This window comes from Canis lupus, chromosome 29 (genome assembly GCF_011100685.1).
Source record: "Canis lupus familiaris isolate Mischka breed German Shepherd chromosome 29, alternate assembly UU_Cfam_GSD_1.0, whole genome shotgun sequence".
Classification (NCBI taxonomy): Eukaryota; Metazoa; Chordata; class Mammalia; order Carnivora; family Canidae; genus Canis; species Canis lupus.
In genome coordinates this window covers 42369160-42384555 of record NC_049250.1, presented here as the reverse complement: position 1 = coordinate 42384555, position 15396 = coordinate 42369160, and the positions used below count along the sequence as shown (strand labels likewise).

General features: G+C 33.7%; 1 protein-coding gene across 5 annotated transcripts in view; it reads right to left on the bottom strand.

Annotated features, from left to right (window-relative positions):
• Positions 1–15396, bottom strand: part of MTDH (metadherin) — a 56716-nt gene that overhangs the window by 16287 nt on the left and 25033 nt on the right. The window contains exons 3-8 of one of the 5 annotated variants that reach the window (XM_038579834.1): positions 13670–13754; positions 12770–12946; positions 11299–11364; positions 9678–9914; positions 7103–7192; positions 4832–4930 (exon numbers count right to left, since the gene is read on the bottom strand). In XM_038579834.1, the coding sequence (XP_038435762.1) occupies positions 4832–4930; positions 7103–7192; positions 9678–9914; positions 11299–11364; positions 12770–12946; positions 13670–13754 (754 nt within the window). The remainder of the gene's footprint in view (positions 1–4831; positions 4931–7102; positions 7193–9677; positions 9915–11298; positions 11365–12769; positions 12947–13669; positions 13755–15396) is intronic. The other 4 variants (XM_038579835.1, XM_038579837.1, XM_038579836.1 and 1 more) reach the window with 4 other exon arrangements.

The following is a 15396-nucleotide window of genomic DNA, read 5'->3' as shown; positions in this document are numbered from 1 at the left end:
ATGACAGAATATTTAATGTTTTCTTTCCTCCTATTTTTTTTTAAATAATTACTTTAAGACATTTAATGGCTGTAACTTCCTCTTTAATACTTAACCTGTACTTTCTTACATTCTCCAGATTATTCAATGCTACTTTTAGAATTCCAAAATAGTCAAGTCACTTTCAGGGTTTCTATCCTCTATTCTTGAGAATCTAAGATTCCTTTCTTTCACTCTAGAAGGCCCTGAACTTTACCTCCTTTGCTCATTCTAAAAAGGAAGAAACAATCTTTGGCTTTATCCTGGTTAAGTAGCTCTCAAAGTCAATTCTCTCCTCTCCCTGGATTTCATAAATGCTTCCACATCTACTTCTGCAGCAACTACTTACAGCCAGGTTTCATTTCCAGTGGTTTAAGATGAGAAGGGTTAAGCTCTATTTCTAAATGGTTAACAAGTCATTCTACACTGCTTTGTTGAAAAATGCAATCTTTTCCCATGTCCCATTCATGCTACTTTTATTAACTAGTAAGTTCTTTCACATACACTTCAGCCTATTTCTAGAATTTCTATCCTATTTCACAAATATATTCCTGGGATGGTGCCATATATAACTGTAACTCATTTTAGTAACTAGAATGATGAATCTGCCTGCATTCTTATTTTCTTTGCTGTTCTTTTCTTGTGAACTCTCTTTTTGTTTAAAGGGGCGGTATTATTATATACCTCATGAAGGCTTTAAAACCTATGTTTTGGAAGAAAATAATCATCTGGGAAAAGGCTCACAGAAAAAAAAAAAAAAAAAGAGACAAAATTGTAAAACATGATCCCAAATTTATATGAGGAAGAGGTTGGAGAAAATAATACAGTAACGAGATATATCTTAAGAGTGGAATTACAGGAATTTCACCTTATTAAGCACTTACTATATACCAGAACTGGAGTGGGGTAGATGCTAGACATACAAAACTGAGTATAATGTACTCCCCCCGCCAACGTGGAGCTCCTGGTCTTATCTCTTCAGAGATGAAGACAGGTAAGTACAAGAGACAAGTACAGAGTGAGACAATCTGTCACAGGGGTATGTAAAGGGAGAAGAGGGGCTAAAACAGTAGAGGATGGAGAGACTGAAAACATAAGAATTTATGGTCTAGTGGGAGAAAAACATGGAACAAGTGATCACAAGTGTGAAGTCTGTTACAATAAAGGAAGTCCACTCCTAAATTTACTACCATGAGCAAGCATCCAGAGGCAGTATTAACTTAACACAGGGGTTAAGAGCATGGACCTTGGAGTCAAAACAGATCTACATCTGAATACTGATCACCTCATAACTACATGATATGGGTCAAATTTCATAATCTTAATGGGTTATACACTAACTTCACAGGACTGCTGAGAAGATTATATTAGATACATATAAAGCAGTGCACAGCAATGCAGTAAGTATTCAATGAGTGGCAGGGATTGTGTTTATGTATCACTGATGATATTAACAATAGAAAGCCCGTTTCTAAGCTATCAGGCATATATAGCTAAGAATTTATTTCTTACAAACCTGATAAATCTCTCAATAAGATACACTGAGAACCAACTGCTCATCTTATATTAAGCTTTCATTAACAACACTGTTGGGAGATCTGAATGCAGATTTGGAAAACTGCTCTCCATATGCCAGGTCTGTAAGGTCTTTTCTTATTAGAATAAAAAAGGTTAGACAAGTGGGTGGGCAATATACTGATATATAAACTATTTTCTTAATAAATATGGTGGTGTGGAGGAATAATGGGTAAAAATCTAGTATTTTAGTAACATTACTTTTTTAAAGGCTTAGATAACCAGAAAGTCTGAGGTATGACTACAGCCTATCGTTTAACTTCTGTAAGAACATTAACAGAAGCACAAAAGCTTTATGGTGATTTTTCCAGGTTTACTGATTGGAGGTTTGTTTTGTGTTAACTGAGATCAAACAGAATCACTTTATAAAACAACAGATCACCTAAACATAAAAGTTGTCACTAGGAGACTTCTCAACAATAATTCTTAAGATTTGTGGGCCTAATATGCTAACAAACCACTTTCCTTTAAGAAACTATGCAGTATAGTGTCATTCATTATATCATTTTCTCCATTTATAAACAGAGTAACTTCTCATTTCTCAAAATTCTCCCATTACTTTGCCAATATCTTTTCAAAGAGCCCTATTAGTGTCTTTTCAAAATGGTAAGGAATTTCTTTATTTACTTTGCTTAAATAATATTTTAGGTTTAAGCATCTCACAGCTAATCTCTTGTTTTACATCAGTAAAAAATTTGCTCAGATGTTTCTGGTCAGAACTTACTTTAATATTAAGTTTAATACAACAAAACAATTATGTCAGAAAGAATCTCCAGTGTTCAAACAGACAATACTAATGAACTCCACTGAGAAGGTGAATGTCGCCCCAGAAGAATATCAACAGCTCCACTGCACGTACTGGGTATTTACTGAATATATTCTTAGTGTTCTAAGTGTTCTATATGGACTTTATCATTTAATTCTCAACAACTGTGGAAGAAGAACTATTATTTTTACAGATGATGAAACTGAAGCAAACCACGCACCTGTCCAAGGGCCAAGGCTAAGATTCAAACCCAAGTAGTCTGTCCTCAAAGCTCATGCTCTCAACCCCTTTAACTATGCTGCAGCAAATTCACTCACTCTGGTATGCCAACAAGAACAGAGTTCTATTCAAAATCTGACTTTTATAGGGGTTATGATGATGTTCTTTTATGATCAAGACAATCGATAAGAGTAACATCTGTCTTAAAAAACGTTACCTTCTGTACTTTAGCATCTTAACTTTATATTCAAGTGTTTGGCTAAATCCAAGGCCTTTTGTCAGATAATGATGTTTATGCCTCAAACCAGAGGGTCGATATATTAATCATATCACACTATTAAATGTAACGCTAGTGTGTATGTATGTATCTACGTATACATACATACACACATATATACATACTCTGTGGATTAGTAATTTCAAATACTAAATCATTCATTTTGTAAATGTAGAAGGAATGATTAAGTTCATGGAGTACTAAAATAAGCCACATTAAAGATGGTAACACAAAAAATAAAAAATCACAGAAAAAAAGAGGTTAAAGAGAAACTGGATTTAACAAGACTATCAACAGCCTAATCAATGAATGATGGGGTTTCTGATACTTTAGCTTTCAGTAGAGTCCTGTGGATACATCCTTTTCCTTCAGTCTTTTATTTTAGCAGCCAATCATGTTTTCCATGTTATAAGATTCTATTCTGTGCAGAGCTGATCATTCTTCCCAAAGTACAGAGACTATATTTTCCAGCATTGTTATTTTCACATCTTGTAATACCTTGGATTTACAGGATGCTTTATAATTTGCAAAAAGCTTTCATGTTCATTTATTATCGCATTAAAACCTCACAACAATCTAGAGAAGTAATTATAAGAGATTATTTGCTCCATCTTACAGCTCAATTAATCTAGATTCCAAGATAAGTGCTGAAGTCCAAGCCATACGAGGTACTATGTTTTAAAGTGATGGCTAGAAGTAGGAAATACCTTTTCAAGTAGTACACCAATCCCACCACCCTAATCTTTAGCCAGCAATTCAAGACTTCTTATAGCCTAATCTACCTTTTCATCTCACTTCCCTTAATCTGTAAGAACTGTGCTTCAGCTAATCTACAGAGACTAAGTAGTCGACAGACTAATGTTTGTATTGCACTGCAAGTTTACCTTCATGATTACAATCATCACTAGGGTAGGACCACGTGGTGGATAAGAGCATGAACTCTGGAGCCAGACTACCATAGTTTGATACCACCACCTCCATTTAACTGGCTGTGTGATCTGAGTGAGATAACTTTCTTTGCCTCAGTTTCTTCATCTGGGAAGTGTGGGGAAAAAAAAAATCACCTACCTTTTAGAATTGTTATAGGCATTAAAATAAGTTAATAAAATGCACAAGACTTAGACTAGTGCCTGGCACATAGCCAACTGTTCGCTTTTCTTATGACTATTCCTATTGAACACCTGTATATAGTAGTGTAGTGTATAAAGCACTACACTAGGTACCCAGGATGTGAGAGTTATTGAGAGTTCCTATTTTTAGAGGGTTTCATTTCAACTCTACTTGAAGAAACAAAAGAATTTTATTTTATTTTTTGCACTGGCCAAATGGTAGAGAAGTCCACAAGGTAACATATAATTGCTAAGTAAATATTAGAAAAGGATTTCCTATGAAAATTCTGAGAAAGTAGTATAGAGGTTTGAGGTTGTGGTGGGGAAAAAAAAAAACCCTCAGGTTTTTGGATTTTTTTTTCCAAGTGAAGTATAAGTTTTCTGAACATAAAAACTGAATTCTTTTTCCCTTCCTCTTTTTTTTGCCTCCTTAAATAACTCTTGTCTTTAATTTTCCCAAGTAGATTCTACTGGGAATCAGGCTAAGAAAATGGTTTTATAATACAAAACTGGCATACCTCATAAACTGAAAGCCATTTCTATTATATTCATTCTATTATACTAAAACTAAGAAGAAAAACAGAACATTCATGTAAAACAAAAAAATTTAAAAATAAAAAATTATAGAGCAACTGTAAGAAAACAACATGTTTAAATACTGCCTGAGTCATGAAAAGTGTAAATTTAGTTAAATTCTACAGTTATTTAATAATCAGTTTACAAGTACTACACATTTGGTATTAAATTATATTATGGCCTAAGAGGTGAAAATTAGGGTTAAAATTAAAACATAAATAATGAATTTAGGGTGTTAGAAAGAAAATTCTGAAAAAACAAAACAAAAGCATAATTTTTAAAAGGACATACTTAACCCAGACCATTCATCATCGATATAGGGTTGATTACGGCTAACATCCCACTGATAATCAGAAGTGGTAGAATGAGAAACTGGCTCAGCAGTAGACCCTTAAATGAAAACGAATGCAATAAAATTAAAAATGGAATTTTCTAATGATGTTTCATAACAATAGTTCTATACTTTGCACACGGAGTCTAAATTATTTATTTCCCCTAAAAGGAAAAATGCAGACATTAGAAGAGTTAAGGAAAAGTAGAGTTGAGGGTAATTTCAGATTAAGCGTGATAATCACTTGACTGAATTCACTGATCAGAACTATATTTTGTCCTTAGTACCAATCCATTAGTGTTTGTCATTTAAAATACAGATTTGAAACTGATTATCTACAAATTTCAAGAAGTTGGAAAAAAGTCATTTTATTTTTGTTCTTAATGAAAAATAGTAAAGCACAAAAGAAATCCTGAAGGTTTCAGGATATGCCTATAACCTGAGACCCTTGAAAGAGAGCTAGAAAATGTCTGAGTTTTCTGAAACCTTCTGCCTAAGAAAAAGTTAAAAAAACATGATTATCTAGAGAGGTGAGACAGAGGGAAGCTGGTGGTTTAGAGGCCAAGTTAAGTTCAGGTGCACTTAGAGAGAAGAGACTATTATCTTCTAAGTTTCTTCTGTTTTCTTTTTTGGGGAGGAGGCGGGGGTGAGAATGGGGTCACACAGTCTTTAGGATCTGATGAAAACTGTGATGGACTATATCATCTAGAACTTACATAAAATTTTGCATATAATTTTGGTGGCACAGAAATTCATGGGTGCCAGGTCTAAAACCTCTGTTCTTTAGCTATTAATTCATTTTAGAATGTGAACATAAAGCAGGGATTCTCCATGTGGGATACATACACCCCAGACCTTCTGAATCAGAATTTCCACATGTACTAGAATCCTTGGGAGACTCTGATACTCACTCTGGACTCAGGGCCACTGATATAAAGAAATGGTTAAAAGAATCTGTTAGTGTAAAACACTTATATGCAATCAAGTCCTCTTATAAAAGTCCTTCCTAGCTTACACATTTTCACCTGGTTGTAGATGATCTTAACAGCCGTCCACTAATATAATGGCTTGATACATACTCAAAATAGTTATGTATTTTTAATATAAATTTTAACAAGTAGAATAACCCTATAAATTCACATATAATCAGCATATTAGCTGCTTATAAGCACCACAACAACACTACTGCTATTTCTTTAGCAGCCCATGCTGCTTTCTCTTTCTCTGAATATAAGAAGAGAACAGTATCTGTGTTGTACCAAGTCACCAAATAAAAGAGGCAATTAATTTCTATCTCTGGAACTGAAATGTAGTCTATGAGAGCAGGGGTTGGCAAACGACACATAGGCCAAATGCAAACACTCTCTTTTTGTATGACCTATGAGTCAAGATCACTTTTTATATTTACAAATGATTTAAAAAATCCAGAGAATAGGATTTCAAAACCAGATACAGTTATCTATGTATCCTCTCTGGCTGCCTTCTGGCTACAATGTCAGAATTACATAGTTCCACAGAGACAGTATGACCCACAAAGCCTAAAATATTTATTATTGTGCCCTTTACAGAAAAAGTCTGCTGACCTATAATTCTAGGGACTCCAGACGCTGTGGAGCTACATAATTAGTACAGTGGGTCCATGGATTCCAACGTGAAAAAAATGTTGTCAACAACACCTCCCACGTTTATGTAATATTTGTTAAGTAGATATGACTTCTATGTGATTAATAAAAGGCATATCCATTTTTAATGCTGAATTCATAATAGTTTATTAGTAATAATGTATTTTCTAAATCAACAGATACTCTTAAGTTATTATGTGATGGTCTACATAACCGAAAAGGATTAGTTGTAAACTCATGATAATGGGGGCAAATAGAAAGGAAACAGCAAACTGCAAGTAGAAGTATGGTAGAAATATGTGAGTAACAGAAAAGTATCATGAGCCTGAAGGGAAGGCCTTCTATTTGCATTTGTCTGCCTGCCAAGGAACTTTCAGTTATGTTAGGCCACAGAATCTTCTATCTTCACTACAGAAAGGAACCAAGCTACTGACAGATAAGAATTTAGGTCTTCCTTTCTCCCCTTTTATTAATGCCTCTGCTAATTTATATATCTATTATTTATGTTGATAGCAGTACTTGACTCGATTAATTTTCAAATAGCGAGAGCTAAAAAGAATTGAAACAGAAATTCTTTTGTTAACTAAATGAAAGACTGTTTTCACATACCAGAAACAGCAGAGTTAAGTGTGAGAGATGCAAAAGAAGCAGAATTCTGTTCAGAGGTATTCATTCCCCTATCCACACTAGACCAAGCAGCTGTTAAAATAAAGAACGTCACTTGGAACCTTCAATTTGCAAAAGAAAAGTTGAAAGATATGTACAGGCTTAAACTATGATAATAATATTTAAAGATAACCTTAGAGATTAGGACAATACAGCAATAGCTACTATTTATTGAATGTCTAATATAGGCCAAACTTTTCATACCAGTGCCTCTAATCCGTAGGGTAACCCTGCTAAGGCTCAATTTCAGAGTACTTAAGTGACTAGCTGACAGCCAGAAAACAGCTGGGCCTTGACTGGAACTTAAGTTTATCTTCAAAACCTTTCTCCACTTTAACAAGCTACCTTATTATTTACCATCATTCTGCTACTACTTTGGGACAGGCACTGAACTTGGTTCTTGACCTTCATTATAGCCAATCCTCATAACTACTGAAACTAGGAAATTCACACAGGTTAAAGAACTAGCCTGATTTCCACAGAAGTTAGTATGTGGGAAAATAGGGACTCATGCCAAATAGGTCTGTTTCAACTAGTCCACACTCATTCTACTATACTTACTATTTCCTCAACATTTTCAAGATATTTCTTACTTGTAAATGAGTATTTTAAAGAACATATACATCCATGAGACCAGTCACACCAGTCTCTTCTTAGTGATTTACTACAAATCCAGTTTAATATAGTTCTTTCAATTTCAACAAAGGTCCTAATCCACCTAGACAGGAACTCTAACCTGCTGCTTAATTTTATCTGCAGCAAACATTAAGCAAGTACCATCTAATTTATGTCCTAACTATAAAAATGCTACATAGTTTTTATAAGTAAATTGCAAATATCTGAAAAGGCCATAGTTTTTAACATTACTCCATAAAATTTGACTATCTTTTGTTAAATATGGAAAGATGCTTTACAGCATTTATGCTTTCTTCATTATTGAAAATGAGGCTTTCTTCTTCTTCCAAGCCAATTTTGATATTTCTACACAATTTCTTGACATTGTATGGAAGAATGAGCTTAAAAATAATTATCAGTAAATGCTACTAACTGCATTCTCGGGGACAAGAGTCAACAGGAGTTTCTAGGCTTAAAAATGATGGGAAAAGCAAATAACATTGGAAGAAAGTTTTTTTCTACTTAAACACTAAACACTCTGTAGTGTCTATTGCTCTTTCAAATAAAAGAAATAAAACAAAAGTATCTGCAACAAGCACAACAGAAAAAAGTGTATGTTTAATGTATGGAGTTACAACTTGATTAAAAAAAAAAACAACAAACAATAACAGGCCATTAGACAAATGGGCAAAGAACATAGACAATTCATAACATAGCAATGATCAAGAAAGTCGTGAAAAATACTCAACCTCATTAGTGATTTAAAAAGTTAACCAGAACACTTTATGTATTTTTTTGTTTATCAAGTTAGAAAAGATGTATAAATACCAATCTTGGTCAGCACATGATAATTGGCCCTCATACTGATGCTGACTGTATAAATTAGAACTACTCTCTTAGAAAATATCTTGACAATGTGTCACAGAGCACCGTATGTTTATACTCCCTTTAACCCAATAACCTCACTCCAAATAAGCCAAAAACAAATATATTCAATGCAATGTCATTTACAATGTTTTTTAAAAAAATTATCTTTATAATATAGGAATAGTTGAATAATTTATATGCTATGTTTATACAATATATCATAGGGTCTTCAAATAAAAATACTTACAAAGAGGAAAATGTTTATGTTACAAGTGGGGACATAAAAATGCATATCCAAATTGTATTATGTAAAAAAAACAAAACAAAAAAAAAACCAAAAACAAAAACAAAAAACAACTGTACACAGAAAAAAAATAAAAGGTCATTAAAGATTTATAAAAAACAGTGAAAAAAAAACAGTGGTTGTCATTGGGTGATGTGGTAACAGTGGCTTTTTCCTTCTCTTTTTGTAGTTTTCCATATTAAACATGGATTTCTTTTCCATCACACACACACACACACACACACACACACACCCCGGAATTAAGTTGCTTTTAATTTGATTGCTTTCAACAAGAATAAGCTTTCTCAACTACTGGTCTGTATTTTTAAAATTGAGGGGGGAAATTAATTATAAATAGTCATTTTGCGGACTGCAAAACAGCATCAAAGTAGATGCTGTAAACCGCTTTCATTATTTTTAATTAAACTCAGTAGAACTGTTGAAATTAATCAAAAAACCTACTCACATGTTACATTTATAACATCACTAAAAATACACAATTATACCCCTTAGCTACACTGATAATCAGATGTGATAAGTGTGAGAGCACTAAGAGGAAGTATTACATGCTATTATTGACTTTTTTAGTTTCCCCTTTGCTCTCCATGAAGGTTAAGATGAATTAATTATTACTATTATTTCTGTATAGCTTCACTCATTTTTCTACTTTTTCTTTTTGCATTCCTTGAAAATTCAAAATGTACCAGAAATAAACAACTGTAAGTGAACTTAAAATTTTCTAACACTTCTTACCAATGCCAGAAAATATCGAACGGTCACTCCAACTCCTTCCCCAGTCTTTTCCATTTGCATTAGCATCTCCAGTGTCTTGACCCCAGGCAGATGGCTCACTTTTCCTCTTGCCTGCGGAAGCAGGGGACACGGAGTTCCACTTCTCCTCACCTGCACTGATCTGTGAGGAGAGTTTGACAGACTTTTCATTCCAGCCTCCTCCGTTTACAGTGAGGTTTTCGTTCAATCCTGAAGAAACTTAAAGAAAAGAAAAGAAGATTAAAAACCGATACATGACTCCTTATTCTAAAACTGGGATATTTTCAAATTTCTATGACTGCTTGGTTTATACTTATCACTCATTTTCCCCCCTACTGTCCTGTCCTCTAAACAGCCTGAGCTTTAAAGATAAAAATGAAAACTCTTCAAAGTGACATGACCATCATGGATGACTTTTAATTTAAAAACTAAGGGTAGGCTTGAACTTTATATGTTAATGATGTTTTCAACAGCAGAATGACTTGCTCAAAGAAAGTACAACAGAGCAAACAGGAAAACAACACATATTCTGCTATATTCAGAATACTCACCCACTAAAAATATGAACACTTCTCTTTAGTTATATGTTTTTACACACACACACACACACGCACACACACACACATAATGTATAATAAGGCAGTGATTCTAAAACCTGGCTGCACATTAAAATCAACTGAAAAATTTCTTGAAAATAGACACTAGAGCCTCAGCCCAGACTAATTAGAATCAGAATCTCTAGGAATGCCTCACTGGCTTGTCAGTAGATCATGTGACTCTTAAATCTTGGGGTTGTGAGTTCAAGACCCACATTGGGCATAGCGATTACTTAAGAAAATAAAAATCAAATCAAATCAGAATATTTGTATGCAGGTATATGTACATATGTGTGTATGCTGTTTTTCTAAGCTTCCTAGACAACTGTAAAGTGTAGCCAGGATTAAGAACCATGGGAATGAAGGAAGCTGACAAGGTGAAAACAAACCTGAAACAAGAAAGTGCTTTTTCATTTCTCAATTTATATTTTACAACAACACTTTTAGTTTCTAGGTAAGGTATACCACTCTACTTAATTCAATCTTTACCATAAACGAGTAAATAAAGTATTTTCTAATTGTGAAGCACAGTACAACTTTAGATTGCAGTCCATTTATTGTAAAATATTTGATTTTGCTAAGGAATCAATTTAAATGATTATAGGTATTAAGGATTTTTCCCTAATAAACAGGGGTAAAGTCTTTTATCCCATATATGCCTATATTAAAACCGAGTCCTCCCCAACCCCAAATTTTTTTTTTCTGTATTGGCTTACACAATGCAAGCTAGAATAAAAATTGCGTATAAACTATTACTAAAAAAATGTTTTTACATATGGGGAGAGGGAGAAACAACTAGAACATACCAAAGACTGTTAGAAGTGGGAATGATTTTTCTTTTTATCCATTTTCCAAAATCTCTGGATTGTGATTATGTTACTTTAGTAATTAAAAATCATTTCTAAGTCTTTTTTTTCCTTCTGTATCATTCATGTGAGGAAAGAGACATGTATGTAAGTTTCTATTTTGATGGGCCTTCAATTTAAGTTACATGTAATTTCTCTCACCCTGAAGTGTAGAATCTCCTTTTCCAGACTTAAAGTTGCTAACTTGAACATTTAGATGAGAATCACCTGGTTGAAATAGAAATAAAATTTATTTAATACTAAATAGGCCACACTATGCACATTAAATTAGGAGTTAACAAACACATTAATTTTTACTTGTTAATTTTAATAACTTGCTTCTTCAAGTACTAAATTCTTACACTGGAAAAGAGTCAGTTTTACAACATATCTAACATGTCCTTAAGGAATTGAGTTCTATAGTTACCCTATTCTTAGTCAACTAAAATGGCAACATAGGACCTGGAAAACTGTTCAAGTATACATAGAGTCTGCTGTTCTGTAAGGCTTATCAAGATTCTTTTAAGTAGGAACTGGAGAACTGGGGCTCTGTAATTGGATTCAACTTTGCCACCTCTCAACAATACCAGCTGCCTTTTCAATAATCCTGGAAGCAAACACATCCAACTTAAGAACACTGCCAGTATTTGGGACCAGGACTTAGGAAATACAGCAAGAGGTACGACGTTACAAACAAAGATACCATTTCTCTGACACTAAAAAGCATAATGATTACAATGTATCAAAAAACCAGCATGACAAAGGATTGTGCTAGCAAGGAAGGCATGCACCAAGACAGTGAAAGAGGGCCACCAACAGAAAGAAGCACTAAAGCATGGCTAATATGTAACGATGAAAATGCATAAATAGAAGCCACTGCTATACCAAAGCAATAAATTCTGGCAAGTCATCAAGCAAAAAAAGTAAAAGATAACAAGGCTAAGAAAGTGGTCTGGAGACAAATGCAGGGTAGGCAATTAATAAAAAGGAGGAAGAAAAGTCCATGTGCAAGTTGAACAGTACCCTGACTGATGTCTCCAGGGTAAAAGTGATGGCAATGTAAAGAGCTACTAAGAAGCCATCAGTATTGGATAGTGTGAGCACTTTAAATACATGGGAAGAACATTAGCTCAACAACCTCTGAAGTTCCAGTCTAGTTTATCAAACACCTATGGCATTCTCAAAAAGTCAGGGTGATAAGAAGTCCAGATAGAGCCTGCACTATCCAGAACATGCTTGTTTCATCTTGGAATGAAAGCACTCAACATGCAGAACGGTGACAAATAATTTTATTTAGTAAATGTCTCATCCACTATAAGAAATGGAGATGTAAGAGAGTTGGGGCAAAGCAATGCACACAAGAAAAAAAGGCAACATCATTTTCTCATGTGACTCAAGGCAGAAAGGCAATTTTAATTTAGCAGGCCATTCATTAGGCAGTAGTAAGTAACAAGTAACACTGCTGGTTTTCAGGTAAACCAATACGTGGTCCACAGTGCTCTCACGAAGAAGGGTATATCAGCACAATCATGTAAGCAGTTCAAAATAGCCAAATTTTGACGTAATCATATTTTGTACATCTGATTAAAAGGAGCTGGATTTGATGTATGACTCTTATGTTCCACTAATATACCTTTATTCTTCTTGGAACCAACAGGAAATGATGCAGTTGTAAGTTGCTCGGTGGTAACTGTGATGGTATTTTCTATCCCAGGGATAGTTGAATCCAATGAACCAGAATCAGTCTGCACCTTATCACGTTTACGCTGCTGTCGTTTCTCTCTGTGACTAATTTTAGTTTCCCAGGCTCCTGACATAGCCCCAGAAAAAAAAGTGTTATTCAGTAAAGGGGAAGACAAAAAAAGCTGTAGTTTTGAGGAGGGAAATGGGGCGGGGCACATAAAATATCATGATAAATTTAGAGAGTAAACTAAAAGCCAAGAGTATTGATTATATTAATTTATCCTAAGAATTTATTCTAATTCCAGTATGTTGTTTTAGGCAGCTAACTGCCATTATTATTTATTCTGGTCATTTTTATCAACTCTGTCATCTATGAATTAGGAAAAATAATAGGTAGGTCATCTTGTATATCTTTTTATCCTGCTGGAGAGAACTGAAAGTGTTATAAATAGTTACTAATAAATGGGTTTACTTGGTGATGACAATAAAGGGCTTCCTCAAGAATTTTGTACACAGCCTTCTAGGGATAGTATATTTATAATAAACAAGAAGGAAAAAGTCCAAACCATATTTCTAAGAAACAAAGACAAAACAATTGCTCAAAATATTGAGCTAGACCTTAAATTTCAAGGTGGTTCCCTTCAGGAAAAACACTATTAGATCCTTAAATAATTTAGATTTTTTAAAAAAGTGTTTTCTAACAAGGTCACAGATCTACACAGTAAAATCTGTAATTATTAAAAGAAAAGCTAGATACAAGATCAAGCGACACAAATGCAGCTTTTATATAATGCACCATGGTAAAAAAGGATTTAAAATTTCACTATAGTCCTTTCACTTGCTCAAGTACCTTCATCAACTTCCTTTCCATCATGGCGTGAACTGTTTTGCACTGCTTTAGCATCTGATTTTGATTTCTTCTTATTTTTCTTTGACTGAAAGTAAAATAGAATGTTACTTAATATTTCATTATGTTTTTGAAAAGGTAGGAGTCAGTAAAATACATAATGAAATGTATGATGCTGACAACCAAAAAATTTAATGTTTGATTAAAAACCTTAACATTAAATGGCAATAATAATATGAGGTCACCATGTATTGAGTGGGTTACTCTGTGCTAAGTACTTTACACTCATTTTCTTCTTTATTCCCTAAAAAAAAAAAAAAAACAAAAAACCCACTAGAGAAGGTATTATTCCCATTTTAGAGATGAGGAAACAGAGACTTAGAGCTGTTAAAAAATATTAAACAGGCTGTCTGGGGTCACATTAAGAGTTAGTAAATGGTAGAGTCAAATTAGGAAATAGGTCTATCTGGCTCCAAAGTCTGTGCCCTTAGAAACATGCTACCCTAACATATCATAAAACAAGGTACTATAATATAATGGGTTCAGAACAATAAAATAAAAATCTACTGCTAATGTTCAAAAATAAAATGATGCACTGATTATTGGTGTTGGGATTTTATAAAACACTTGTTGGAATCCCTATGGTATAACAAATTAGCGAGTCAACTATACAAAGCAGGCAATATTTTGTCAGTTTCAGAGCAATGTGAAAATACCTAGGATTTGCATATGGTAGATATTTAATAATTCATTAAAGAAAAAAAATACCTACACGCATGCAAGATATGGATATTCTGAAATAGCCTTCCAATTCCCTTCTGCTAATATTTTCTCCTTTCAAAAGTTCATTAAAACTTTATAAAGCCATGATTTCTATACTTAGATTAGTGCTTCCTGAAGAGTATTAACATTCATAAAATAGTGATTTTATTATTTATTTATTTATTTATTTATTTATTCATTCATTCATTCATTCATTCATTCATTCATTCAACTATTTATTGAGATTGGCTACATATGTATTCTTCTACACTATCTCTAAGTTTACCACCAAAAAAATTATATCTTGATAATTAAGTCTTTTTTTATGAGTAAAGCAGTAAATGCTAGTTTGAATAAGCAATAAACGACAGCTCTGAAGAGTGATTAAAAATTCTTTGACAACAGGAGTATGTAAGAAACAATTCAAAAACAATTTTTTTTTATATTCCCCACAGTTGACTTGTACTTGTTTCTTTGCATGTTCTCATCAACACATATCATGTTTCATGTACTGCTTTATTACATCTACCACGCCAGGCTCACATTCACTTTACAAAAATTGAGATATCATCTACATACCATAGTATTTACCCTCTTTAAATTCAGTAGTTTTTGTATTCAAGGTTATTCAATAGTTGTACAACTATCACCATTATCTAATTCCAGAATGCTTTCATCATCACCAAAGAGAAACGTGGTTCCTATTATCAGTCATTCCTCACCACCTTTCTCCCAGTGGCGTCCACCACCAATCTACTTTCTGTATGTCTGTCTCTCATAACCACTCTCAAGTAAAGATAATACACTGAGCACTTTTCAATTACAGCCTAGCGTAGGGGTCAGCAAACTTTTTCAATAATGGACTAAATAGTAAATATTTTAGGCTATGCAAAGCATATATAGTTCTACACGTAGCAATTAATTGTACAACTCTGCTGCTATAGCATAGAAGTAGCTATGTGCAATAT